Below are 27396 nucleotides of genomic sequence, written 5' to 3'. Positions count from 1 at the left end.
TTTCGCGCCATCTAGGAACCGAAATTGGAATCTATTTTTTAATTTCATGTTGTCATAAGTTTAATTACTGAATGCAGCTAAAGAAGGTTCGATAATTGAAGCTCCAAATATTTTAAATAGCCCAAGAGGTTACTATAAAAAGCATGATAAAGGTTTATTGTTAACAAGTAAAGAGAAAAATATAATTTTAAACGTCTATAGCTCATTAAGACAACGTTACCCCCAAGAAAGCGTGGTAACTATTTTAAAAGAAACTGCCGATTTAACTGGTAAGACGTAGAAATAAATTTACAAAAATAAATAATTATACATACTATTTTATATTTAAGAATGATAGGAATGCCTTATCTTTTAAATTTGCTCGCCACCACAATTATGAAATTAAAAAATAAAGATTCCAATTTCGGTCTCTAGATGGCGCTAAAAGACGACAAAAAGAGCAAAATTCAAATTTGACCGTAAAATGGCCAAATTCAAATTTCGCGCGGTGGAATGACCGGAAACGATCTGAGGCATCCTTGCGCCGATTGTACTATATATTTTGTCTTTCTTAGCCTGCAACTCACTATAGTTACAAAATTTAAAATAATAAAGAGTCGAGATACTTCATGACTAAAGTTTTAGCCGTGTTTATTTTAATTGTAAATAAATTTTAAAACTTTAAACATGAAGTATCTCGACTCTTTATTATTTTAAATTTTGTAATTATAACGCCATGACTTTAAATAGATTTAAAATCAATGATTTTTGTTTAGTTGTTTGGTATTAACCTGGAAATAAATTCAATTTATAAGCAATTGGTGTTTTTTGGATTTCGATATAGTTTTAGGTCCTATCCTGGGTAAGAAAGGGAAAAACAAGGTTTATTTTACTCCAAAAATGGTTCTAATAAATACCTTATGGTATGGAAGTATATCATAATAAGTAAACTAAAATGCCTTGTGTAGGATTAAATGTGCCTACAGAGGTTTAATTTAACTAAAAAGGACAGATATAAACCTTAAAATGGTATTTAAATAACATAAATGGTTCGCCTGAAACCATTTAAGGAACCAATATATTACCCAAGAGGTTAATTTTAATCCCGAAAGAGTCCCAATAAATACCCAAAAGTAGTATGGGCAAGAACCATAAGTAGGAAATATAAAAACCTATTTGGCACTAAGAAGGTCTCAAGAAGGTTCTTTAATCCTCCAAAAGGTTCTAATAAATACCTTATGGTATGGAAATATATCATAATAAGTAAATTAAAATGCCTTGTGTAGGATTACATAGTTCCTAAAAAGGTTTAATTTAAATCTGAAAAAGCAGCGATATAAAACCTTAAAATGGTATTTAAAGACCATAAATGGCTCGCCTGAAAACCGTTTTAGGAACTGAAATAATACCCAGGAGGTTAATTTTAATCCCGAAAATATATTAATAAATACCTACAAATAGTATGGACAAGCACCATAAATAGGAAATATAAAAACCTCTTTATGTACTAAGAAGGTCCCAAGAAGGTTTTTTACCTCTCCAAATATGGGATTATTTAATACCACGAGGTATACAAAAATACCTTACAAATGAGGTGTTTTTTAGTACCAATATCTAAAGGTATGCAAAAGTACCTTACCAATGAAGTGTTTTCCAGTACCAATATCTAAAGGTATGCAAAAGTACCTTACCAATGAAGTGTTTTCCAGTACCAATATCAAAAGGTATGCAAAAGTACCTAACCAATGAGGTATTTTCCAGTACCAATATAAAAAGGTTTATTTTCATACTCTAACTAACTAGCCGCACTAGCGTTAGCTAGTTCCATGCGTCTAATCAGGAAGATCACTAAAAAAATTATCCTTATGTCCAACCCTGCTCCACAGTCTCTTCGGAGTCCTCCCTCCAGTGGCGCCGCCAGCAATAGGCGTACAATAATGCATAAATATTTTCACACAAAGTAAGAGTTATTTACATTTTTGAAAGCATTTAAATTTTTATAGGCCTTGGCTGTATCACTCGGCGATTTCCAAAGACTAAGAGGAATTCGCCAAGAGTTATTAAACTTTAGTCACATAATAATTTACGTTGTCAATGGCGAAACAGACCATTATTAAAAAATGCATTAGGTAAATAGGTAGTGTCATACTTATGGTTTAAGTAAATATATTAAAAATTAGTGGGCAAGAGAGGGCCCCAAATTGTAGTGCCTACGTGGGAAAAAATCCTGGCGGCGCCACTGCCTCCCTCCCTTCTTTACCGGGTAGCTGTAGCGGACGACGGTAAGAGTACTTGCATTAGAGCGAATCTTTAACAAATGGTCATTTCCTGGTGAAATGAGCTGTTATTAATAATTATTTTCCAGAGGGAACCCGGTTATCATCAATCTTTACAATTTATCCATTGTACTATTTAGAAAGAAGTAATATTTAAAAAAATCCCCTAAACACTCAAGTTTCCGAATAAGCAGCCAATTCGCGGGAACCTATAAATACCTTTTGCATTTGGGGGACGAAAAATCCCCCTTTGATTAAAAGCAACGGCGCTGCTTTGGCATGGTTAGATAGAGGGAATAAATACCAATCAAACGACGTATCAATTAAATTTTGATTGAGTACCGTTCATGAGCAATCAGTTTTCTCGGAGTCCCTTCACCAACCCCAATAACGTCGAGAGTGAAAATAACAGCCTCAACCCCTCTAAAACTAGAGGGGCGAGGCTCAAAAGGCGGCGAAATAACAACAAACGTTTAAGGGGGAACTAAACTTTATTAAGAAAACAAACACGGTACAAAGGCAAATAGTTAATAATTTGAGAAACATTTAACAAAGCATATAAAGCGATAAAAAGGACTGTTATAAAAGTAGGAAAGGTTCTGGGAAATACAATATAATATTTTTTACTGTTTTGTGTTTGAAAAAACAATTTTGATATTCCTTCCTAAAGTTGTATTCTGAGATAATAATGTTTATCAAAATGCACTCTATATAAAAATACATTAGAATTAAATAAATGTTAATACTAAACTACTAAATATTAAGTCAACTAAATGTACATGTTAAACATTTATTACACGCGAATAAAACAAACCCTACTTCGAAGGACTAGAAAGTGCTTACAGGAAATATAACACGATAAGAAAATATTCGTTTCACATTCATTACGTTTATTCTTATTATAAACAATTTTGATATTCGTTCGTAAACTAGTTTAGAAAGTTATATTTATTGAAATGCACTCTATAAACTTATACATGGGAAGGAAAACAAATATTATAACGGATGATTAAAAACGGGTTAATTAAAATGTAACGTCGTAAGATAATTTTTTTACATTAATAAAAATAACTTTAGAATATGTTCTCAAAATAATGAAGTTTTTTTTATTCAAATGCATTCTATAAACGTATACGTGAGAATGAAAACCAATATTAATAACAACTAACTAATGGTTAACAGAAATATATTATAATGAGATTAAATAAGTTTCACACATTTTACAGATAGATTTATAATCTTTAAGCTAAACAATTTTGATATTTGTTCCAAAGCGGACAAAAGCCAAATGAATTTTGTGCATGTACGCATTCAACTCTCGTTTAACAAAAGTTTCGTTTACGTGAACGGATTTATTGGCAATTTCGTCGAGTTCGCTTCTTCTGGCGTCTTCCGCTTTTATTTCATTTTCCTCGTGCGAATCCTTTTTCCGGGCGAGTGTCCTCAACTGACGTTTGATCTTTTAGTGTCCTGTATAATAAATGAAACGGGTCAAACTCTTAATCGAGATGCCGCGCGAATAAAATATAAAAGTGGTAACGCTTACCTGGGCTGCCGTTGGTCACCCTTAGGAGCATTTAGGGAACTTCTATTCAAGAGAATAGTGTCCTCTTTTTCCTAAACAGCAAAGTCCTGTCAATATTGATAATCTGAATTTTGACTTACCTTTTTTAGCTTTCCCATCTTTTTCCTGGTGAGTGTCCTCATCCTCCTGCTGGTCCAATAAAGTTCTGGATAATAAATTTAACAGGTTGTTCTAGTAATCAAGATATGGAAAATCATTAAATATAGTAGCTGTTACGTCTGCTGTGGATTTTCGTTCAGGGACGAATTTAAAGAAACTGTTTCACAATAGGTAGTTGGGTCTTTGTAGGACTTGTAGGTGATTTCGCTGAGCTCACGCTTGCGCTGTTTCTTTACTCTTCTTATTCCTAAACAACAAAGTCTCGTGAATAAGGAGAAACCTAATTTTGACTTACCTTTTTTAGTGTCCACATCCTTTGGTTGGTCTTCAATTGTCCTGTATAATAAATGAAATGAGTCAAACTCTTAATCATGAAATATTATACATTTACGTCTGCCGCGGTTGTTCTTCCTTAGGCGCATTCTCGGAAAGGGTTTCCACGTTGATGTCGTCCTCTTGAATCCGGATCGTTGCGGTGTCATGGCGTTGGTTGTTCCGTTGAGGGCTGTCTTCTAATCCCAATCTTCGCGGGAGTTCAACGTAAACGAATTTCGCGTCGCCGTCTATTTCCTCGGGCTTCAAGATGCCAGTAGTTGGGTAAACTTGGTAGGTCTCGACGTTGTTCGTGTTAATCTGGCAAAACGTTCAATACTCGCGTTAGTTTAAGTTCGATATTTTGGAATGTTATTTTTCCATACTTTGAAAGCGTGGGTATAATCTTTCGGATTTTTGATGGCGATGACGCGTTTCCTAAAGTCGTGTTTCTGGTCTAATGGAAATCCCTCGGCTCTGAAAATGAAATTCATACAGTGTACATTTTTATTGACAAATATAGTATTTGACATTCAAGAAAAAAATGTAAAAAGGTTTGGTATAACTTACGTGTTACCCTCGGTGTTACCCATTAATGATAAATTCTTATCTGACGACGTCAAGTGGGTGTCCATTGTCGTCAATAATCCCCAAGGTGTGGTCCGGCACAATGATCCAGGAGAGTTAAAGGCTTAGGCCTAAGTCTCAAGTTGATTTAATATTTTCTGGCGCGTGAAACGCGCGTCAATATTACGTAAACTATTCGTGCGCGTGAAACGCGCGCCAATATTACGTAATCTATTCGTGCGCGTGAAACGCGCGTCAATATTACGTAAACTATTCGTCCGCGTGAAACGTGCGCCAATATTACGTAATCATTTTTGGCGGGCATTTTTTGAAGCGCCTTTAGAAGAAAGTATTTTTGGAAATACAGCAATGTTAGCAATGAAATGTTTACACAATTACTGGAATAAATTGGTTTGTACGAACCCAAAATTAGATATTTACCCAAAATTAGATATTTACCCAAAATTAGATATATATCCAAAATTAGATATTTACCAAAAATGAGATATTTACCCAAATTTAATCACCTTTGTTTTAAAAAAAATCTTTGAAATTTTTAATAATTTCATTAGGCACCCTTAGAATATTCGATTTTGCCATGTTAATTTACATAGAGAAATATAATATTTTAGTTGTCAAAAACGTTTTCGGTTGCCATGGTAAAAATAAATCCCATCGTATTTTTTCCCTTTGGGGTTTTTTAAGTTACATAAAGGTCTACTTAATCCCTGAATTTAAACAAAATCGATGAGTTACACCTCGGTAGTCTCCTTGTTAGTTAATCGCCCGAAAATTTATATACGGCGGACTACTCGTCGCCTTTGAAAGAGAGCTACAAAATTTGAAATTTCACTATAATTGTATCACAAAAAACATAACACTCATAAGTACGACTCAGACTATTCTTTCAGTGCTCAATGGTTTAATAACTCTTTGTTTCAAAAATGACCATATTTAATATTTAATGAAGACATACAACTATTTGAGTGTTGTTTTTAGTCATTCGAATGTATGATATTTTTTTCTTACTTCCAGTCACATAATTCTTTCGTGACTGGATATTAAATGAAATACATTTTATCATAAGTAACATAATAACAATAAGGATGACCATTAGCGCAACTTCTCATGAAACTGATTTTCACAGTTATTGCGCAATCAAGGTTTAGTTCAGCACAGAGCCCCCTAGTGTCTAAAACACGCCGAAGTTGAAATATACTACTACCAAGGACGATATTATACTACTCAGTTTGGTTGCAAATCCAATTCGGAGCTGGGCGAGAGTATCAGTGTCGAAGAAAGGTTTCTTTCGAAAATTAGTATTAACACAATAGCAAGGGTCATACTTATAGTTATTATTTTACTTATGATTTTATCATAATTCAAATAGTCCGCCGTGGATATTTTTCTTACTGAGACTTTTCGTGGGACGAATTGACGACTTAAGACGACCAAAGGCTTAACCAGTAAAAATCAATTGGATGATTACGATAATGAAATATTTCTTCTATTTTAGGCACATGGACAGTAATCACAAATTAATAGCGTTCCGCTTCGTATACCATGGGCTTGTTGATGGCTATAGACAGTCGTTTGATTATATATTTACGTTGCGCGAACAATAATCGAGCAGATACAGTATTAGGTTTTTTTGTAAATGGTTGTGAAAATTCTGGACTTCCTTCGCGAGTTCGAGGCGATATGGGAGTTGAGAACGTTAACGTCGCCAGGTACATGTTAGATCATCGTGGTCTTAACAGAGGTAGTTTTATAACTGGTCTTAGTGTTCACAACACTAGGATTGAACGACTTTGGGCTGAAGTTAACCGCGTAGTTACGTCGAATTTTCGATCAATATTTGTTCATATGCAAGAAGAGAGATTGTTAAATCAAACTAATGAGATGCACATTTACTGTCTACATTATGTATTTGAACCTCGAATCCAACGTTTTTGCGACACTCCGTAATGAGTGGAATTATCACATTTTAAGGACGGAAGGTGCATCTCCAATTCAAATGTGGTCATTAAATAGGTTGGATGACATCAGAAGCAGAGATGAAGACGACGAATACAATATCAATCCAAATATGTACGACGTTGAAGATAATGACGTTCCAAGCGAAATTGAAACCGACAACAATATAATTGTGCCAGAAACCCATTTTGCATTATCAGAAATAAATTTTTTAAGTTTAAGAAACCAAGTAAACCCACTCGCGGATGATGGACACAATGGTATTGAACTATATAGAAGATCATTAGAAATAATAACCGATTTAGTGCGGCGTGGATAGTTGCATTATTTCAGATACAATATTCATAAGTTCGTGTTTTAAATGTTTTTACGTTATTTTCATTTCATTTTTCCTATAAAATCTAGCACTTTTTTAAATAAACCAATAACGTCACAAGAACGTCAATGACTTATCTTTGCCTTATAAGTACAGAAAACTACAATTACTTACAATACTATCCCTATATGCAGAGCCGTACCTAGACCAAATAACGCCCTGGGCAAAACATCAAAATGGCGCCCTCATAACTAGAGCTCGGCGAAACGGATAAATTAACCGCTAAAATTTCGATTAACCATAAAAAGTACGATAAACTGTTTATTCGTGGATATTATCCAGACTAAAATGCAATTTAACATGTAAAATTAATAAAAAAAATCGGATAATTTGTGGATAATTGTGTGTTTTGGATAAAAATAAATAAAACGCCGAGCTCTACTCATAACCTTAGGTAGAAATATTTTACGAAAAACTAATACTCAGTGAAAAATATTTATTTTAAAATAACATTTATATTTACATACTCATACATATGATATTTATTTTTACAATTTTAAATTTTTATTTTTATGGCCTTTATTGCCGCAAACTTGTCGATAACCATATCGAAATTAGTTTTTTTTTGACATTTCGTATTCTATCGATAAAATTGAGAGATTTTTACAAAATTCGAATGGCAATTGTTATATTTGGATATACATTTGTCAGCGAGGGTTCCAATATGGTATTTAATAAATCTAAAGAATTTGCGCTTTCAAGATTGTCCATTAAAGAACTAAATTGATATTAAAAACTTTCAATTTCTGCTGATATTTCAATTAGATCTATGTCACCTGGATATTTTTCGCCTAATCTGACTGCTCGTTTTTTTAAATCTTCAACTGGAAAGGTACAGTCCCGATCAAAAGTTTCTAGCCGTTTTCTCTCGGCAGCCATTTTGTTTCTATTTTAGGTAGAGAGCCGAATGAGGACTTCTATGAAAGCAAACCCTCACGAAATTAATATAGGTGAAAATTAATGCCCAACCACCATTAGGGCACGAGCAAAGCCGGAAATAGCCAAACCCCTCCAAAATGACGTCATGAAAAATAAATAAAATATCTCGTGCCTACGCTCGTTCAAGCGTCATAATATTCGGAAACATAATCTGGTTTCATTTTTCAAATCAGATTTGTGGTTGTAAAGTTATTGAAGAAATAGTAATGACGGAAAACATGAAAATTAACCCTAATTTAATTTTAAAATAATATCGCTCGAGATATTTTTTGCTGCACGATGTTTTATGAAAACTATAGGAGTTACCAGTCCAGTTTTTATTTTAATCAAAAGCTTTAATAGCGTAGAGTAGCATATATTAATATGAAAGAGCTCTACTTGGTCGTTATGGAGATATGACGCGAAATTACATAACCAACTTGTAGGTTTTATCGGTTTTCCCCTTATGAATAATTAACAAATAATAATTACCTAATTATTAATTAATTTATGAATAATTAATTAGTTAATTTAACATTTTTTTTATTCAAGCTTTGATTTTTTTCATTTTCTTTGTTTTTTTTAAGCTAGTTTAGTTATAAAACCATTTCAAATGTTGAAACTGGCGCCATCTATGAAAGTTCTACGAGCCTTAGTGTAGTCTAACATTTCGGTAAGTCTTTATTTTGAGTTTCGTGAGTTCTACTGTATCCCAAAAATATCTTTTGTAAAACCTTTTTCGGCGAATTGACGACAGTGTAGCCGCCGGACTAAGGAAACCAAAATTCGTATTTGAACAATTCTAATACAGATATATTTATGTTTCATTATTTTCGATTTTTAGTGAAATATTTTCAATTTATTTTTAATAAAATTTTTAATTTTTCAATATCTAATTTAAATAAAAATCTTCCATTTTGGGCCCCTACAATTTTTGCGCCCTGGGCCGCCGCCCCGCCCGCCCTACCCAAGGAACGGTACTGCCTATATGATTAATTGGATGGCGAAATGTACAAGTGAAAACGCGATTAGGTCGTTTTGAGAATAGTCAATTTTATCCTCCGACTAAATAATTCATTTTAAAAGCGTATAGAATACTGGGCAAAGTGACCAGGCTTTTGCTATTGGTTACTATCTGTTTTTTTAAACCCACAATCCAGTGGTGTAGATCGAGGGGGTAGCCACCTGGAAAAAAATTGTAGACCAGATTTCTGATTTCCCAATATATTTCCGATATTTCTTACATTTCCGATATTTCCCAAATATTTCCGGTATTTCTTGTGGATTTCTAGATTTTCGGAAATAAGTATATCGCTATTTGTACACCATATTTCTTAAGTGGCTACCCCCTTGGTGTAGATAAGGCCTCCGGAGAACCCTAAGGCTTCAGTGGCCCCCTAATTTCCCATCAAATTATATGCTAGATACCGAATAAAATATCGAATATTATTGGGGGGGGGGGGGTGAAAGTTACTTCTCGCCAACCCGAGCCGGGAGTGCTGTTGGGAACTCAAGATGGGTGCTGGGAGGGGCAAAAAACTTTTAGAACCTCAACTGTGTTTAAATTTCAGTCTTTTCCCACCAATTTACATAGTAGTAAAAGGTACACATGCATTCGGAGAAGCTACCCTCCATTAAAACATCAAAACCATTATCCAGACCCCTTTTGGTTTCTCTTTGCCCCCTCCAACTTCTCGAACGTTCCTACGCCCCTAGTGCAGACAGACTTTTCAAAATCATTTCGCCAACTCAACCCAAGTTTGGCCCTCTAGACAAAGTTGATGGGGGTGGCTCCATCTGCTTCTCCATGGATTCGCCCCTCCGCTTAACTAAAAATCGGAGGTTGGATTAAAGTTGTTGTATCTTACGGCACTGTAAGGGCAGAGACGTTTCCAATGTGAAGCGCTGGCGAAGTAAAGGACTCGAAATCTTGCCAAAACCTACGACTTCTGCACCTCATTATTCAGCATATTAGAAGTTTCGTAGGAATCTGGCACCATTAAGCAGCGATTCATGCTTTCGAATGGCAGTATTCTAGTTAACTATAAATTTAATTATAATCAGCTAGACTAGTACCCAAAGTACCACCCTAGGTCCACGCCATCTAGCGACTTTTATTGGCTTTAATTCAGAGGGCCGGGTTACAATGCGTAGGGGGGTGGTGGCAAGCCCTTCAAGCCACGGGAACCAACAGCTCCCTACACTCACTATTACCGTTAACCTCTACAAGTTTTTATGGAAGGGGAAACCGAAGAACTCAGGAGCAAACCCCTTTAACCAGTGAGGAGATAACTGGTAGTCATTTACATAACGCGTTATGTATAATTATACTAACGTCAAAAGTAAATTAGTAATTAATTAGTTTTCAATTATTTATGTCTAAAATGAATAACGTTAACAATTATAAACAGTTACTTCTTCAATTTCAAAAAAATTACTATATGCGAATTAACTTACTCATATATTTCACATGTTATTCAATTGTAGATATTTCCAAATCGGCATTACAACTTTGAAATAATTTCGTAAATTTATTTATTTATTTAATTTACTTTTTGCCATTGTAAACATTTTGGCTTTTGCGAAGTTATTTCTTAAAACTATTAATATATAAAAATAATTCGAATATTTTATTTCATAATTAAAAATACAGCGAGTATTTAATGTAATTTAATAATTAACCCCAATATCTGCCCTAAGCAATTTAAGAATTTTTGTGCCCCCCCCCCCTCATTAGTTAGTAGACGCCGGACTCAGGAAAACAAAATTCATATTTGGAATCTTGGATAATACTAATACAGATGCATTTATATTTTATTTATATTTTACTCGGTAACTTAATTTTTTAACGTGTATGAGATACATTTTGTAGGATAAATTTTTATATTTTTTAAATTAAATTTTATGGTAAATCCGCCACTGAAATAAGGCAAAGCGTCTACCGCTGACACCGGCAATTCGCCAAAACGACAACCTCAGGGGAGAGTTTCGTTTGGCCGACTGCTCGTTTGGCCGACTACTCATTTCGCCGACTGATCATTTGGCCAACTGCTCATTTGGCATTTGGACGATACTAGGTGCGTTTGGCTAGGTACTGTCCTCTAGGTCGCGTTTTAGAAGGCCCAGCTTGGTTATAAAGAACGGGGCTGAGGGGGCGCGGGTCGGGCCCCCAGCGCTCGAGCGAAGTAAGTTCGCGGCGCCGTCCGGCACCAATACTTAGAATACATTGCCCGTTCTATAAGTCAACCTAACACTAAAGACATAGAGAAGGACAGGCAATAAGAGTCGGTGAAATGAGCAGTCGTTCAAAAGAGCAGTTGGTCAAATGAGTGGTCGGCCAAACGAGCAGTCGGCCAAACGAGCAGTCGGTCAAACGAGCAGTCAGCCAAACGAGCAGTCAGCCAAACGAGCAGTCGGCCAAACGAGCAGTCAGCCAAACGAGCCGTCGGTCAAATGGGCTGCTCATTTGGCCGACCAGAATTTCGGCTAAAAGAGTAGTCGGCCATATGGTCTGCTCATTTGGCCGACCGAAAAGTCGACAAAATGAGCTGTCGGCCAAATGGGCATTCGGACATATGAGCAGTCGGCCAAATGAAAAGTCGGTCAAATGAGGAGTCGGCCAAATGCACCCCACCCTACCTCAGTACCTCTATAAAAATATTGGATACCGCAAAACTGGTGGCGATAACAAAATGGTAACACGAAATGTTTTGACTATACTAAAGTATAATAGATGATGCCAGACTACCATTTTTAGGGAGGTAATCGTTTTGGCGAATTGCCGATGTCAGTAGACGCTTCAAAGGAGTATATTACTATAAATATTATATATTGAAACTGATATAGTTATTTTTTATTTAGTTTTAGTTCCATTGTATCATTATCACATTTTTTAGTTTTTCCTAATGAATAAAATTTCGATGGTGCCCCTAATTTATATATTTCTTGATGCCCTAAGCAATTGCTTTTTTGCCTAATGGTTAATCCAGGGCTGGCCACGATGGTGATAATTAAAGTATGTGTCTTTGTGGTGCGGACAATTCCCAACATTCGTAGACTTGCTGGCACCTAGGAGCAACAAACACAGCGCCCCACACAAGGAGAACGCAACTCGTCAAAAGTGGTGGATTGTCTTGCGTACATTTTTCATTGGCTAGACGCTTTAGCGCCTGCTGCTGTCGGAAGGGAAAAATTCGGAAATTGTCTCCCCCCCCCCCCCGCCCGTAAAACGTTCAGCGTAAAGGCTCGTGACGCTCGTCCAATGAAATTCGTACACAACCCTTCGTTAGCGTGTTTAAAGACTAGCTGCGTTCTCCTTGTGTTTGTTAATCCTAGCTGGCACGGAAGCATAAAAGCCCCGAAATCACGAGATTTACCGGGACAGTTCTCAGCTTACCGCGATCCCATGGAGACATTGCCGATCGCGCCCGTGGCGTAGCGTGGGCCATTGTCGCCCGGGGCGGAATCATAATTTGCCGCCCATTTGACGTCATAAAAATAATTATGTTGGTGTTGGTGAGAAAAAGTCATCATATGAAAGAACTGAGCGAAAAATATTTATTTCAAAACCATATAATATAGTACGTCTGTGTTCAAAACGTATTACACTATAAAAGTAACATCTAAAATTCAACTTTTCGGGCCTTACGCGCAGCAAAATCATTTATAACTTCGTCAAAGTTAATTTCGTTCGTCACACTTTGTTCTATTGGCAAAATGGCCAAATTACTCAATCTTATGGAGCTCATGGTAGACCTCAAGTAATTTTTTCTTAATTTCAGCTTTGAGAAGTTACGTTCACATGAAGCAACACTGATAGCTATAGTTAAGAAAATTCGAAGCATAATTACGAATTTACGATATTAGGTACGCAAATGCCATAGTTGCATTGCTGAATAAATTCTAAAAGCTCGAGCGATCTTTTTATGAATTTTAGAATTTTATTGCCCTGCCCATGTTTCCTAAAAATTACTTGTAGTGTAAAAATCATAAACTGGCATATTCAATGTTTCATTTTGGGGCAGCCGGGTAGCCGCCTTCGTTTTGTTCATATTTTCCGTGAGACTTTAAACTAAAACTTACTATTAAAACGGCAGCGCGGCGGGAAACAAAACTGCAAAATACTGTCACAAAATTCTCATTAAAAAGTCTTCAAACTGGCACTGTCGAGTCGAGACTGGAGTGCCTTTGTTAACTGTATGAACTGAACTGAACGAAACGAACGAAGTCGAGCGAAGGACGCGGCAAAAGGAAATGGAGAAGTTCAAGTTCAACAAGTTGAAATAATTATATTTTGAATATTCGTCTGATGATGAGTCTTCAATTATTCAATTGAAGAGTCCCTTTTGAGTCGTAAGATATACAGCAATAAACAGTTTTTTCAGTTCAAAGAACTGACCAAACTCGAGTATTTACCCAGAAACAACTATCGGTTTACTTAATTTTAGTATTACACACAAACAACTATTCATCGTATTTTGTCCGGTTTTATCTCGTTTTGGAAATTTTTCCCCATCGAAAAAGACTGTTCTCTAACCAAGGCTTAAAGTTTCATAGCCACTGTTCCACTTGATGGAAATTGGTGAATACGGTAATCACAATTCAAGTATTCAGAATAAATAATTCATTTTAAAATAAAAATTTATAACTTAGATTGTTGTTGATGTTAAATTAAATTTTTAATCAGTCTGTATTAACAATAATAAATTTTGGAACTAGTATGTACTAACAACAATAATAAAAAATGGAACTATAACCAAGGAGGATAGGAAGAGAGGCGAAGAAGAAGGGATGAACGCGCCAAAATCATCCAAGTTGTAAAAAGGGGCAATTTTGCCGCCCTCCTAATGGTGGCGCCCGGGTTGGTCCACCCCTCCGCCCCCCCTCGCTACGCCACTAGATCGCGCCCCCATCTATGCAATTTTTGGCTGGCCTATTTACAAATAAAGTTGCCTGAAATTGTTAAATTTCAGTTGTTTTCAATCTAAATCTCAATTTTAATCCTTTTGTAGAATAGTTGAACGCCTTTTCTCCTTCTCGGGCTTGGGGCCAGACAAAAAGGTCACCGGGGTTTGATTCCAATGCGTCGGGTGTTCAACTATCACTAAGAAACCAGTCACTTTAAAAGTTCTTACGATATTTAGTCCTTTTATAGAATAAGTGATCCATGATTACTTTCCCTTCCCACTAACGCCATCTATGGTAATTTAAGTACTTTTCATTGAAATTTTTTTATACTACGTCGTGCAGGTCAAAATTCGAAATATAAAAATATATTGGTATAAATATTTTTTTTCACAAAGCGAACAGGTCAAAATTCAAAATATAAAAATGTATTGGTAGAAATATTTTGTTTTTCACAAAGCGAACAGGTCAAAATTAGAAATATAAAATAAAATTCCCAAAAATTTTGTGTGAGATAAAATATTACAAGGAAAATGTTTTTTCACAAAAATTTTTTTTCACTAAATTTTGTTTTACGAAAATTACTTTCACGAAAAATTTTTTCACGAAAATTTTTTATTCCTGAAACTTTTTTTATTCTCGAAACGTTTTTCACGACAATTTTTTTTCTGGAAAACTTTTTTCACGACAATTTTTTTTCACTAAAATTATTTTTGCATACCAAAATATTTTTTTGCATACCAAAATATTTTTTTGCATACCAAAATATTTTTTTGCATACCAAAATATTTTTTTGCATACCAAAATATTTTTTTCCATACCAAATATTTTTTTGCATACCAAAATATTTTTTGCATACCAAAATATTTTTTCACAGGAACGCAAATATTTCTACCACAATTTTTTTATCACAACAAATTATTTGTATTTCATTTTCTAATTTTGACCTGGATGGCGTGCCATAATCCAGGTCAAAATTAGAAAATGAAATAAAAATAATTTGTTGTGATAAAAAAATTGTGGTAGAAATATTTGCGTTCCTGTGAAAAAATATTTTGGTATGCAAAAAATATTTTGGTATGCAAAAAAATATTTTGGTATGCAAAAAATATTTTGGTATGCAAAAAAATATTTTGGTATGCAAAAAAATATTTTGGTATGCAAAAAAATATTTTGGTATGCAAAAATAATTTTAGTGAAAAAAAATGGTCGTGAAAAAAGTTTTCCAGAAAAAAAATGGTCGTGAAAAACGTTTCGAGAATAAAAAAAGTTTCAGGATTAAAAAATTTTCGTGAAAAAATTTTTCGTGAAAGTAATTTTCGTAAAAAAAATTTAGTGAAAAAAAATTTTTGTGAAAAAACATTTTCCTTGTAATATTTTATCTCACACAAAATTTTTGGGAATTTTATTTTATATTTCTAATTTTGACCTGTTCGCTTTGTGAAAAAAAAATATTTCTACCAATACATTTTTATATTTTGAATTTTGACCTGTTCGCTTTGTGAAAAAAAATATTTATACCAATATATTTTTATATTTCGAATTTTGACCTGCACGACGTAGTTTAAAAAAATTTCAATGAAAAGTACTTAAATTACCATAGATGGCGTTAGTGGGAAGGGAAAGTAATCATGGATCACTTATTCTATAAAAGGACTAAATATCGTAAGAACTTTTAAAGTGACTGGTTTCTTAGTGATAGTTGAACACCCGACGCATTGGAATCAAACCCCGGTGACCTTTTTGTCTGGCCCCAAGCCCGAGAAGGAGAAAAGGCGTTCAACTATTCTACAAAAGGATTAAAATTGAGATTTAGATTGAAAACAACTGAAATTTAACAATTTCAGGCAACTTTATTTGTAAATAGGCCAGCCAAAAATTGCATAGATGGGGGCACGATCTAGTGGCGTAGCGAGGGGGGGCGGAGGGGCGGACCAACCCGGGCGCCACCATTAGGAGGGCGGCAAAATTGCCCCTTTTTACAACTTGGATGATTTTGGCGCGTTCATCCCTTCTTCTTCGCCTCTCTTCCTATCCTCCTTGGTTATAGTTCCATTTTTTATTATTGTTGTTAGTACATACTAGTTCCAAAATTTATTATTGTTAATACAGACTGATTAAAAATTTAATTTAACATCAACAACAATCTAAGTTATAAATTTTTATTTTAAAATGAATTATTTATTCTGAATACTTGAATTGTGATTACCGTATTCACCAATTTCCATCAAGTGGAACAGTGGCTATGAAACTTTAAGCCTTGGTTAGAGAACAGTCTTTTTCGATGGGGAAAATTTTCCAAAACGAGATAAAACCGGACCCAATACGATGAATAGTTGTTTGTGTGTAATACTAAAATTAAGTAAACCGATAGTTGTTTCTAGGTAAATACTCGAGTTTGGTCAGTTCTTTGAACTGAAAAAACTGTTTATTGCTGTATATCTTACGACTCAAAAGGGACTCTTCAATTGAATAATTGAAGACTCATCATCAGACGAATATTCAAAATATAATTATTTCAACTTGTTGAACTTGAACTTCTCCATTTCCTTTTGCCGCGTCCTTCGCTCGACTTCGTTCGTTTCGTTCAGTTCAGTTCATACAGTTAACAAAGGCACTCCAGTCTCGACTCGACAGTGCCAGTTTGAAGACTTTTTAATGAGAATTTTGTGACAGTATTTTGCAGTTTTGTTTCCCGCCGCGCTGCCGTTTTAATAGTAAGTTTTAGTTTAAAGTCTCACGGAAAATATGAACAAAACGAAGGCGGCTACCCGGCTGCCCCAAAATGAAACATTGAATATGCCAGTTTATGATTTTTACACTACAAGTAATTTTTAGGAAACATGGGCAGGGCAATAAAATTCTAAAATTCATAAAAAGATCGCTCGAGCTTTTAGAATTTATTCAGCAATGCAACTATGGCATTTGCGTACCTAATATCGTAAATTCGTAATTATGCTTCGAATTTTCTTAACTATAGCTATCAGTGTTGCTTCATGTGAACGTAACTTCTCAAAGCTGAAATTAAGAAAAAATTACTTGAGGTCTACCATGAGCTCCATAAGATTGAGTAATTTGGCCATTTTGTCAATAGAACAAAGTGTGACGAACGAAATTAACTTTGACGAAGTTATAAATGATTTTGCTGCGCGTAAGGCCCGAAAAGTTGAATTTTAGATGTTACTTTTATAGTGTAATACGTTTTGAACACAGACGTACTATATTATATGGTTTTGAAATAAATATTTTTCGCTCAGTTCTTTCATATGATGACTTTTTCTCACCAACACCAACATAATTATTTTTATGACGTCAAATGGGCGGCAAATTATGATTCCGCCCCGGGCGACAATGTTCCACGCTACGCCACGGGCGCGATCGGCAATGTCTCCATGGGATCGCGGTAAGCTGAGAACTGTCCCGGTAAATCTCGTGATTTCGGGGCTTTTATGCTTCCGTGCCAGCTAGGATTAACAAACACAAGGAGAACGCAGCTAGTCTTTAAACACGCTAACGAAGGGTTGTGTACGAATTTCATTGGACGAGCGTCACGAGCCTTTACGCTAAACGTTTTACGGGCGGGGGGGGAAACAATTTCCGAATTTTTCCCTTCCGACAGCAGCAGGCGCTAAAGCGTCTAGCCAATGAAAAATGTACGCAAGACAATCCACCACTTTTGACGAGTTGCGTTCTCTTTGTGTGGGGCGCTGTGTTTGTTGCTCTTGCTCCTAGGTGCCAGCAAGTCTACGAATGTTGGGAATTGTCCGCACCACAAAGACACATACTTTAATTATCACCATCGTGGCCAGCCCTGGATTAACCATTAGGCAAAAAAGCAATTGCTTAGGGCATCAAGAAATATATAAATTAGGGGCACCATCGAAATTTTATTCATTAGGAAAAACTAAAAAATGTGATAATGATACAATGGAACTAAAACTAAATAAAAAATAACTATATCAGTATCAATATATAATATTTATAGTAATATACTCCTTTGAAGCGTCTACTGACATCGGCAATTCGCCAAAACGATTACCTCCCTAAAAATGGTAGTCTGGCATCATCTATTATACTTTAGTATAGTCAAAACATTTCGTGTTACCATTTTGTTATCGCCACCAGTTTTGCGGTATCCAATATTTTTATAGAGGTACTGAGGTAGGGTGGGGTGCATTTGGCCGACTCCTCATTTGACCGACTTTTCATTTGGCCGACTGCTCATATGTCCGAATGCCCATTTGGCCGACAGCTCATTTTGTCGACTTTTCGGTCGGCCAAATGAGCAGACCATATGGCCGACTACTCATTTGGCCGACTACTCTTTTAGCCGAAATTCTGGTCGGCCAAATGAGCAGCCCATTTGACCGACGGCTCGTTTGGCTGACTGCTCGTTTGGCCGACTGCTCGTTTGGCCGACTGCTCGTTTGACCGACTGCTCGTTTGGCCGACTGCTCGTTTGGCCGACCACTCATTTGACCAACTGCTCTTTTGAACGACTGCTCATTTCACCGACTCTTATTGCCTGTCCTTCTCTATGTCTTTAGTGTTAGGTTGACTTATAGAACGGGCAATGTATTCTAAGTATTGGTGCCGGACGGCGCCGCGAACTTACTTCGCTCGAGCGCTGGGGGCCCGACCCGCGCCCCCTCAGCCCCGTTCTTTATAACCAAGCTGGGCCTTCTAAAACGCGACCTAGAGGACAGTACCTAGCCAAACGCACCTAGTATCGTCCAAATGTCAAATGAGCAGTTGGCCAAATGATCAGTCGGCGAAATGAGTAGTCGGCCAAACGAGCAGTCGGCCAAACGAAACTCTCCCCTGAGGTTGTCGTTTTGGCAAATTGCCGGTGTCAGCGGTAGACGCTTTGCCTTATTTCAGTGGCGGATTTACCATAAAATTTAATTTAAAAAATATAAAAATTTATCCTACAAAATGTATCTCATACACGTTAAAAAATTAAGTTACCGAGTAAAATATAAATAAAATATAAATGCATCTGTATTAGTATTATCCAAGATTCCAAATATGAATTTTGTTTTCCTGAGTCCGGCGTCTACTAACTAATGAGGGGGGGGGGCACAAAAATTCTTAAATTGCTTAGGGCAGATATTGGGGTTAATTATTAAATTACATTAAATACTCGCTGTATTTTTAATTATGAAATAAAATATTCGAATTATTTTTATATATTAATAGTTTTAAGAAATAACTTCGCAAAAGCCAAAATGTTTACAATGGCAAAAAGTAAATTAAATAAATAAATAAATTTACGAAATTATTTCAAAGTTGTAATGCCGATTTGGAAATATCTACAATTGAATAACATGTGAAATATATGAGTAAGTTAATTCGCATATAGTAATTTTTTTGAAATTGAAGAAGTAACTGTTTATAATTGTTAACGTTATTCATTTTAGACATAAATAATTGAAAACTAATTAATTACTAATTTACTTTTGACGTTAGTATAATTATACATAATGCGTTATGTAAATGACTACCAGTTATCTCCTCACTGGTTAAAGGGGTTTGCTCCTGAGTTCTTCGGTTTCCCCTTCCATAAAAACTTGTAGAGGTTAACGGTAATAGTGAGTGTAGGGAGCTATTGGTTCCCGTGGCTTGAAGGGCTTGCCACCACCCCCCTACGCATTGTAACCCGGCCCTCTGAATTAAAGCCAATAAAAGTCGCTAGATGGCGTGGACCTAGGGTGGTACTTTGGGTACTAGTCTAGCTGATTATAATTAAATTTATAGTTAACTAGAATACTGCCATTCGAAAGCATGAATCGCTGCTTAATGGTGCCAGATTCCTACGAAACTTCTAATATGCTGAATAATGAGGTGCAGAAGTCGTAGGTTTTGGCAAGATTTCGAGTCCTTTACTTCGCCAGCGCTTCACATTGGAAACGTCTCTGCCGTAAGATACAACAACTTTAATCCAACCTCCGATTTTTAGTTAAGCGGAGGGGCGAATCCATGGAGAAGCAGATGGAGCCACCCCCATCAACTTTGTCTAGAGGGCCAAACTTGGGTTGAGTTGGCGAAATGATTTTGAAAAGTCTGTCTGCACTAGGGGCGTAGGAACGTTCGAGAAGTTGGAGGGGGCAAAGAGAAACCAAAAGGGGTCTGGATAATGGTTTTGATGTTTTAATGGAGGGTAGCTTCTCCGAATGCATGTGTACCTTTTACTACTATGTAAATTGGTGGGAAAAGACTGAAATTTAAACACAGTTGAGGTTCTAAAAGTTTTTTGCCCCTCCCAGCACCCATCTTGAGTTCCCAACAGCACTCCCGGCTCGGGTTGGCGAGAAGTAACTTTCACCCCCCCCCCCCAATAATATTCGATATTTTATTCGGTATCTAGCATATAATTTGATGGGAAATTAGGGGGCCACTGAAGCCTTAGGGTTCTCCGGAGGCCTTATCTACACCAAGGGGGTAGCCACTTAAGAAATATGGTGTACAAATAGCGATATACTTATTTCCGAAAATCTAGAAATCCACAAGAAATACCGGAAATATTTGGGAAATATCGGAAATGTAAGAAATATCGGAAATATATTGGGAAATCAGAAATCTGGTCTACAATTTTTTTCCAGGTGGCTACCCCCTCGATCTACACCACTGGATTGTGGGTTTAAAAAAACAGATAGTAACCAATAGCAAAAGCCTGGTCACTTTGCCCAGTATTCTATACGCTTTTAAAATGAATTATTTAGTCGGAGGATAAAATTGACTATTCTCAAAACGACCTAATCGCGTTTTCACTTGTACATTTCGCCATCCAATTAATCATATAGGCAGTACCGTTCCTTGGGTAGGGCGGGCGGGGCGGCGGCCCAGGGCGCAAAAATTGTAGGGGCCCAAAATGGAAGATTTTTATTTAAATTAGATATTGAAAAATTAAAAATTTTATTAAAAATAAATTGAAAATATTTCACTAAAAATCGAAAATAATGAAACATAAATATATCTGTATTAGAATTGTTCAAATACGAATTTTGGTTTCCTTAGTCCGGCGGCTACACTGTCGTCAATTCGCCGAAAAAGGTTTTACAAAAGATATTTTTGGGATACAGTAGAACTCACGAAACTCAAAATAAAGACTTACCGAAATGTTAGACTACACTAAGGCTCGTAGAACTTTCATAGATGGCGCCAGTTTCAACATTTGAAATGGTTTTATAACTAAACTAGCTTAAAAAAAACAAAGAAAATGAAAAAAATCAAAGCTTGAATAAAAAAAATGTTAAATTAACTAATTAATTATTCATAAATTAATTAATAATTAGGTAATTATTATTTGTTAATTATTCATAAGGGGAAAACCGATAAAACCTACAAGTTGGTTATGTAATTTCGCGTCATATCTCCATAACGACCAAGTAGAGCTCTTTCATATTAATATATGCTACTCTACGCTATTAAACCTTTTGATTAAAATAAAAACTGGACTGGTAACTCCTATAGTTTTCATAAAACATCGTGCAGCAAAAAATATCTCGAGCGATATTATTTTAAAATTAAATTAGGGTTAATTTTCATGTTTTCCGTCATTACTATTTCTTCAATAACTTTACAACCACAAATCTGATTTGAAAAATGAAACCAGATTATGTTTCCGAATATTATGACGCTTGAACGAGCGTAGGCACGAGATATTTTATTTATTTTTCATGACGTCATTTTGGAGGGGTTTGGCTATTTCCGGCTTTGCTCGTGCCCTAATGGTGGTTGGGCATTAATTTTCACCTATATTAATTTCGTGAGGGTTTGCTTTCATAGAAGTCCTCATTCGGCTCTCTACCTAAAATAGAAACAAAATGGCTGCCGAGAGAAAACGGCTAGAAACTTTTGATCGGGACTGTACCTTTCCAGTTGAAGATTTAAAAAAACGAGCAGTCAGATTAGGCGAAAAATATCCAGGTGACATAGATCTAATTGAAATATCAGCAGAAATTGAAAGTTTTTAATATCAATTTAGTTCTTTAATGGACAATCTTGAAAGCGCAAATTCTTTAGATTTATTAAATACCATATTGGAACCCTCGCTGACAAATGTATATCCAAATATAACAATTGCCATTCGAATTTTGTACAAATCTCTCAATTTTATCGATAGAATACGAAATGTCAAAAAAAAACTAATTTCGATATGGTTATCGACAAGTTTGCGGCAATAAAGGCCATAAAAATAAAAATTTAAAATTGTAAAAATAAATATCATATGCATGAGTATGTATATATAAATGTTATTTTAAAATAAATATTTTTCTCTGAGTATTAGTTTTTCGTAAAATATTTCTACCTAAGGTTATGAGTAGAGCTCGGCGTTTTATTTATTTTTATCCAAAACACACAATTATCCACAAATTATCCGATTTTTTTTATTAATTTTACATGTTAAATTGCATTTTAGTCTGGATAATATCCACGAATAAACAGTTTATCGTACTTTTTATGGTTAATCGAAATTTTAGCGGTTAATTTATCCGTTTCGCCGAGCTCTAGTTATGAGGGCGCCATTTTGATGTTTTGCCCAGGGCGTTATTTGGTCTAGGTACGGCTCTGCATATAGGGATAGTATTGTAAGTAATTGTAGTTTTCTGTACTTATAAGGCAAAGATAAGTCATTGACGTTCTTGTGACGTTATTGGTTTATTTAAAAAAGTGCTAGATTTTATAGGAAAAATGAAATGAAAATAACGTAAAAACATTTAAAACACGAACTTATGAATATTGTATCTGAAATAATGCAACTATCCACGCCGCACTAAATCGGTTATTATTTCTAATGATCTTCTATATAGTTCAATACCATTGTGTCCATCATCCGCGAGTGGGTTTACTTGGTTTCTTAAACTTAAAAAATTTATTTCTGATAATGCAAAATGGGTTTCTGGCACAATTATATTGTTGTCGGTTTCAATTTCGCTTGGAACGTCATTATCTTCAACGCCGTACATATTTGGATTGATATTGTATTCGTCGTCTTCATCTCTGCTTCTGATGTCATCCAACCTATTTAATGACCACATTTGAATTGGAGATGCACCTTCCGTCCTTAAAATGTGATAATTCCACTCATTACGGAAAGTGTCGCAAAAACGTTGGATTCGAGGTTCAAATACATAATGTAGACAGTAAATGTGCATCTCATTAGTTTGATTTAACAATCTCTCTTCTTGCATATGAACAAATATTGATCGAAAATTCGACGTAACTACGCGGTTAACTTCAGCCCAAAGTCGTTCAATCCTAGTGTTGTGAACACTAAGACCAGTTATAAAACTACCTCTGTTAAGACCACGATGATCTAACATGTACCTGGCGACGTTAACGTTCTCAACTCCCATATCGCCTCGAACTCGCGAAGGAAGTCCAGAATTTTCACAACCATTTACAAAAAAACCTAATACTGTATCTGCTCGATTATTGTTCGCGCAACGTAAATATATAATCAAATGACTGTCTATAGCCATCAACAAGCCCATGGTATACGAAGCGGAACGCTATTAATTTGTGATTACTGTCCATGTGCCTAAAATAGAAGAAATATTTAATTATCGTAATCATCCAATTGATTTTTACTGGTTAAGCCTTTGGTCGTCTTAAGTCGTCAATTCGTCCCACGAAAAGTCTCAGTAAGAAAAATATCCACGGCGGACTATTTGAATTATGATAAAATCATAAGTAAAATAATAACTATAAGTATGACCCTTGCTATTGTGTTAATACTAATTTTCGAAAGAAACCTTTCTTCGACACTGATACTCTCGCCCAGCTCCGAATTGGATTTGCAACCAAACTGAGTAGTATAATATCGTCCTTGGTAGTAGTATATTTCAACTTCGGCGTGTTTTAGACACTAGGGGGCTCTGTGCTGAACTAAACCTTGATTGCGCAATAACTGTGAAAATCAGTTTCATGAGAAGTTGCGCTAATGGTCATCCTTATTGTTATTATGTTACTTATGATAAAATGTATTTCATTTAATATCCAGTCACGAAAGAATTATGTGACTGGAAGTAAGAAAAAAATATCATACATTCGAATGACTAAAAACAACACTCAAATAGTTGTATGTCTTCATTAAATATTAAATATGGTCATTTGTGAAACAAAGAGTTATTAAACCATTGAGCACTGAAAGAATAGTCTGAGTCGTACTTATGAGTGTTATGTTTTTTGTGATTCAATTATAGTGAAATTTCAAATTTTGTAGCTCTCTTTCAAAGGCGACGAGTAGTCCGCCGTATATAAATTTTCGGGCGATTAACTAACAAGGAGACTACCGAGGTGTAATTCATCGATTTTGTTTAAATTCAGGGATTAAGTAGACCTTTATGTAACTTAAAAAACCCCAAAGGGAAAAAATACGATGGGATTTATTTTTACCATGGCAACCGAAAACGTTTTTGACAACTAAAATATTATATTTCTCTATGTAAATTAACATGGCAAAATCGAATATTCTAAGGGTGCCTAATGAAATTATTCAAAATTTCAAAGATTTTTTTTAAAACAAAGGTGATTAAATTTGGGTAAATATCTCATTTTTGGTAAATATCTAATTTTGGATATATATCTAATTTTGGGTAAATATCTAATTTTGGGTAAATATCTAATTTTGGGTTCGTACAAACCAATTTATTCCAGTAATTGTGTAAACATTTCATTGCTAACATTGCTGTATTTCCAAAAATACTTTTTCTAAAGGCGCTTCAAAAAATGCCCGCCAAAAATGATTACGTAATATTGGCGCACGTTTCACGCGGACGAATAGTTTACGTAATATTGACGCGCGTTTCACGCGCACGAATAGTTTACGTAATATTGGCGCGCGTTTCACGCGCACGAATAGTTTACGTAATATTGACGCGCGTTTCACGCGCCAGAAAATATTAAATCAACTTGAGACTTAGGCCTAAGCCTTTAACTCTCCTGGATCATTGTGCCGGACCACACCTTGGGGATTATTGACGACAATGGACACCCACTTGACGTCGTCAGATAAGAATTTATCGTTAATGGGTAACACCGAGGGTAACACGTAAGTTATACCAAACCTTTTTACATTTTTTTCTTGAATGTCAAATACTATATTTGTCAATAAAAATGTACACTGTATGAATTTCATTTTCAGAGCCGAGGGATTTCCATTAGACCAGAAACACGACTTTAGGAAACGCGTCATCGCCATCAAAAATCCGAAAGATTATACCCACGCTTTCAAAGTATGGAAAAATAACATTCCAAAATATCGAACTTAAACTAACGCGAGTATTGAACGTTTTGCCAGATTAACACGAACAACGTCGAGACCTACCAAGTTTACCCAACTACTGGCATCTTGAAGCCCGAGGAAATAGACGGCGACGCGAAATTCGTTTACGACGAACTCCCGCGAAGATTGGGATTAGAAGACAGCCCTCAACGGAACAACCAACGCCATGACCCCGCAACGATCCGGATTCAAGAGGACGACATCAACGTGGAAACCCTTTCCGAGAATGCGCCTAAGGAAGAACAACCGCGGCAGACGTAAATGTATAATATTTCATGATTAAGAGTTTGACTCATTTCATTTATTATACAGGACAATTGAAGACCAACCAAAGGATGTGGACACTAAAAAAGGTAAGTCAAAATTAGGTTTCTCCTTATTCACGAGACTTTGTTGTTTAGGAATAAGAAGAGTAAAGAAACAGCGCAAGCGTGAGCTCAGCGAAATCACCTACAAGTCCTACAAAGACCCAACTACCTATTGTGAAACAGTTTCTTTAAATTCGTCCCTGAACGAAAATCCACAGCAGACGTAACAGCTACTATATTTAATGATTTTCCATATCTTGATTACTAGAACAACCTGTTAAATTTATTATCCAGAACTTTATTGGACCAGCAGGAGGATGAGGACACTCACCAGGAAAAAGATGGGAAAGCTAAAAAAGGTAAGTCAAAATTCAGATTATCAATATTGACAGGACTTTGCTGTTTAGGAAAAAGAGGACACTATTCTCTTGAATAGAAGTTCCCTAAATGCTCCTAAGGGTGACCAACGGCAGCCCAGGTAAGCGTTACCACTTTTATATTTTATTCGCGCGGCATCTCGATTAAGAGTTTGACCCGTTTCATTTATTATACAGGACACTAAAAGATCAAACGTCAGTTGAGGACACTCGCCCGGAAAAAGGATTCGCACGAGGAAAATGAAATAAAAGCGGAAGACGCCAGAAGAAGCGAACTCGACGAAATTGCCAATAAATCCGTTCACGTAAACGAAACTTTTGTTAAACGAGAGTTGAATGCGTACATGCACAAAATTCATTTGGCTTTTGTCCGCTTTGGAACAAATATCAAAATTGTTTAGCTTAAAGATTATAAATCTATCTGTAAAATGTGTGAAACTTATTTAATCTCATTATAATATATTTCTGTTAACCATTAGTTAGTTGTTATTAATATTGGTTTTCATTCTCACGTATACGTTTATAGAATGCATTTGAATAAAAAAAACTTCATTATTTTGAGAACATATTCTAAAGTTATTTTTATTAATGTAAAAAAATTATCTTACGACGTTACATTTTAATTAACCCGTTTTTAATCATCCGTTATAATATTTGTTTTCCTTCCCATGTATAAGTTTATAGAGTGCATTTCAATAAATATAACTTTCTAAACTAGTTTACGAACGAATATCAAAATTGTTTATAATAAGAATAAACGTAATGAATGTGAAACGAATATTTTCTTATCGTGTTATATTTCCTGTAAGCACTTTCTAGTCCTTCGAAGTAGGGTTTGTTTTATTCGCGTGTAATAAATGTTTAACATGTACATTTAGTTGACTTAATATTTAGTAGTTTAGTATTAACATTTATTTAATTCTAATGTATTTTTATATAGAGTGCATTTTGATAAACATTATTATCTCAGAATACAACTTTAGGAAGGAATATCAAAATTGTTTTTTCAAACACAAAACAGTAAAAAATATTATATTGTATTTCCCAGAACCTTTCCTACTTTTATAACAGTCCTTTTTATCGCTTTATATGCTTTGTTAAATGTTTCTCAAATTATTAACTATTTGCCTTTGTACCGTGTTTGTTTTCTTAATAAAGTTTAGTTCCCCCTTAAACGTTTGTTGTTATTTCGCCGCCTTTTGAGCCTCGCCCCTCTAGTTTTAGAGGGGTTGAGGCTGTTATTTTCACTCTCGACGTTATTGGGGTTGGTGAAGGGACTCCGAGAAAACTGATTGCTCATGAACGGTACTCAATCAAAATTTAATTGATACGTCGTTTGATTGGTATTTATTCCCTCTATCTAACCATGCCAAAGCAGCGCCGTTGCTTTTAATCAAAGGGGGATTTTTCGTCCCCCAAATGCAAAAG

The 27396-nt window shown here is 35.4% G+C and overlaps 2 protein-coding genes across 2 annotated transcripts; one reads left to right on the top strand and one right to left on the bottom strand.

Moving 5' to 3' along the window:
- Window positions 1-3390: 3390 nt before the first annotated feature.
- Window positions 3391-4954, bottom strand: LOC149922540 (uncharacterized). Its single transcript, XM_090163794.1, has 6 exons — window positions 4822-4954; window positions 4638-4728; window positions 4331-4572; window positions 4057-4275; window positions 3802-3985; window positions 3391-3725 (listed from the first exon to the last, which is right to left on the bottom strand). The coding sequence occupies exons 1-5, from the start codon at window positions 4884-4886 to the stop codon at window positions 3844-3846; spliced, it is 759 nt and encodes a 252-aa protein (XP_090019920.1). The 5' UTR covers window positions 4887-4954; the 3' UTR covers window positions 3391-3725; window positions 3802-3843.
- A 19967-nt stretch (window positions 4955-24921) lies between these two features.
- LOC149922539 (uncharacterized) lies at window positions 24922-26480 on the top strand. Its single transcript, XM_090163781.1, has 6 exons — window positions 24922-25049; window positions 25143-25233; window positions 25299-25540; window positions 25596-25814; window positions 25886-26069; window positions 26146-26480. Exons 1-5 carry the CDS (start codon window positions 24985-24987, stop codon window positions 26025-26027), a joined length of 759 nt encoding a protein of 252 aa, XP_090019907.1. The 5' UTR covers window positions 24922-24984; the 3' UTR covers window positions 26028-26069; window positions 26146-26480.
- Window positions 26481-27396: the final 916 nt, after the last annotated feature.

This window comes from Leiobunum rupestre, chromosome 11 (assembly GCF_980474605.1).
Source record: "Leiobunum rupestre chromosome 11, qqLeiRupe1.1.hap1, whole genome shotgun sequence".
Lineage (NCBI taxonomy): Eukaryota > Metazoa > Arthropoda > Arachnida > Opiliones > Sclerosomatidae > Leiobunum > Leiobunum rupestre.
The sequence above is the reverse complement of the archived record's forward strand: the minus strand, read 5'-3'. Positions and strand labels throughout refer to the sequence as shown.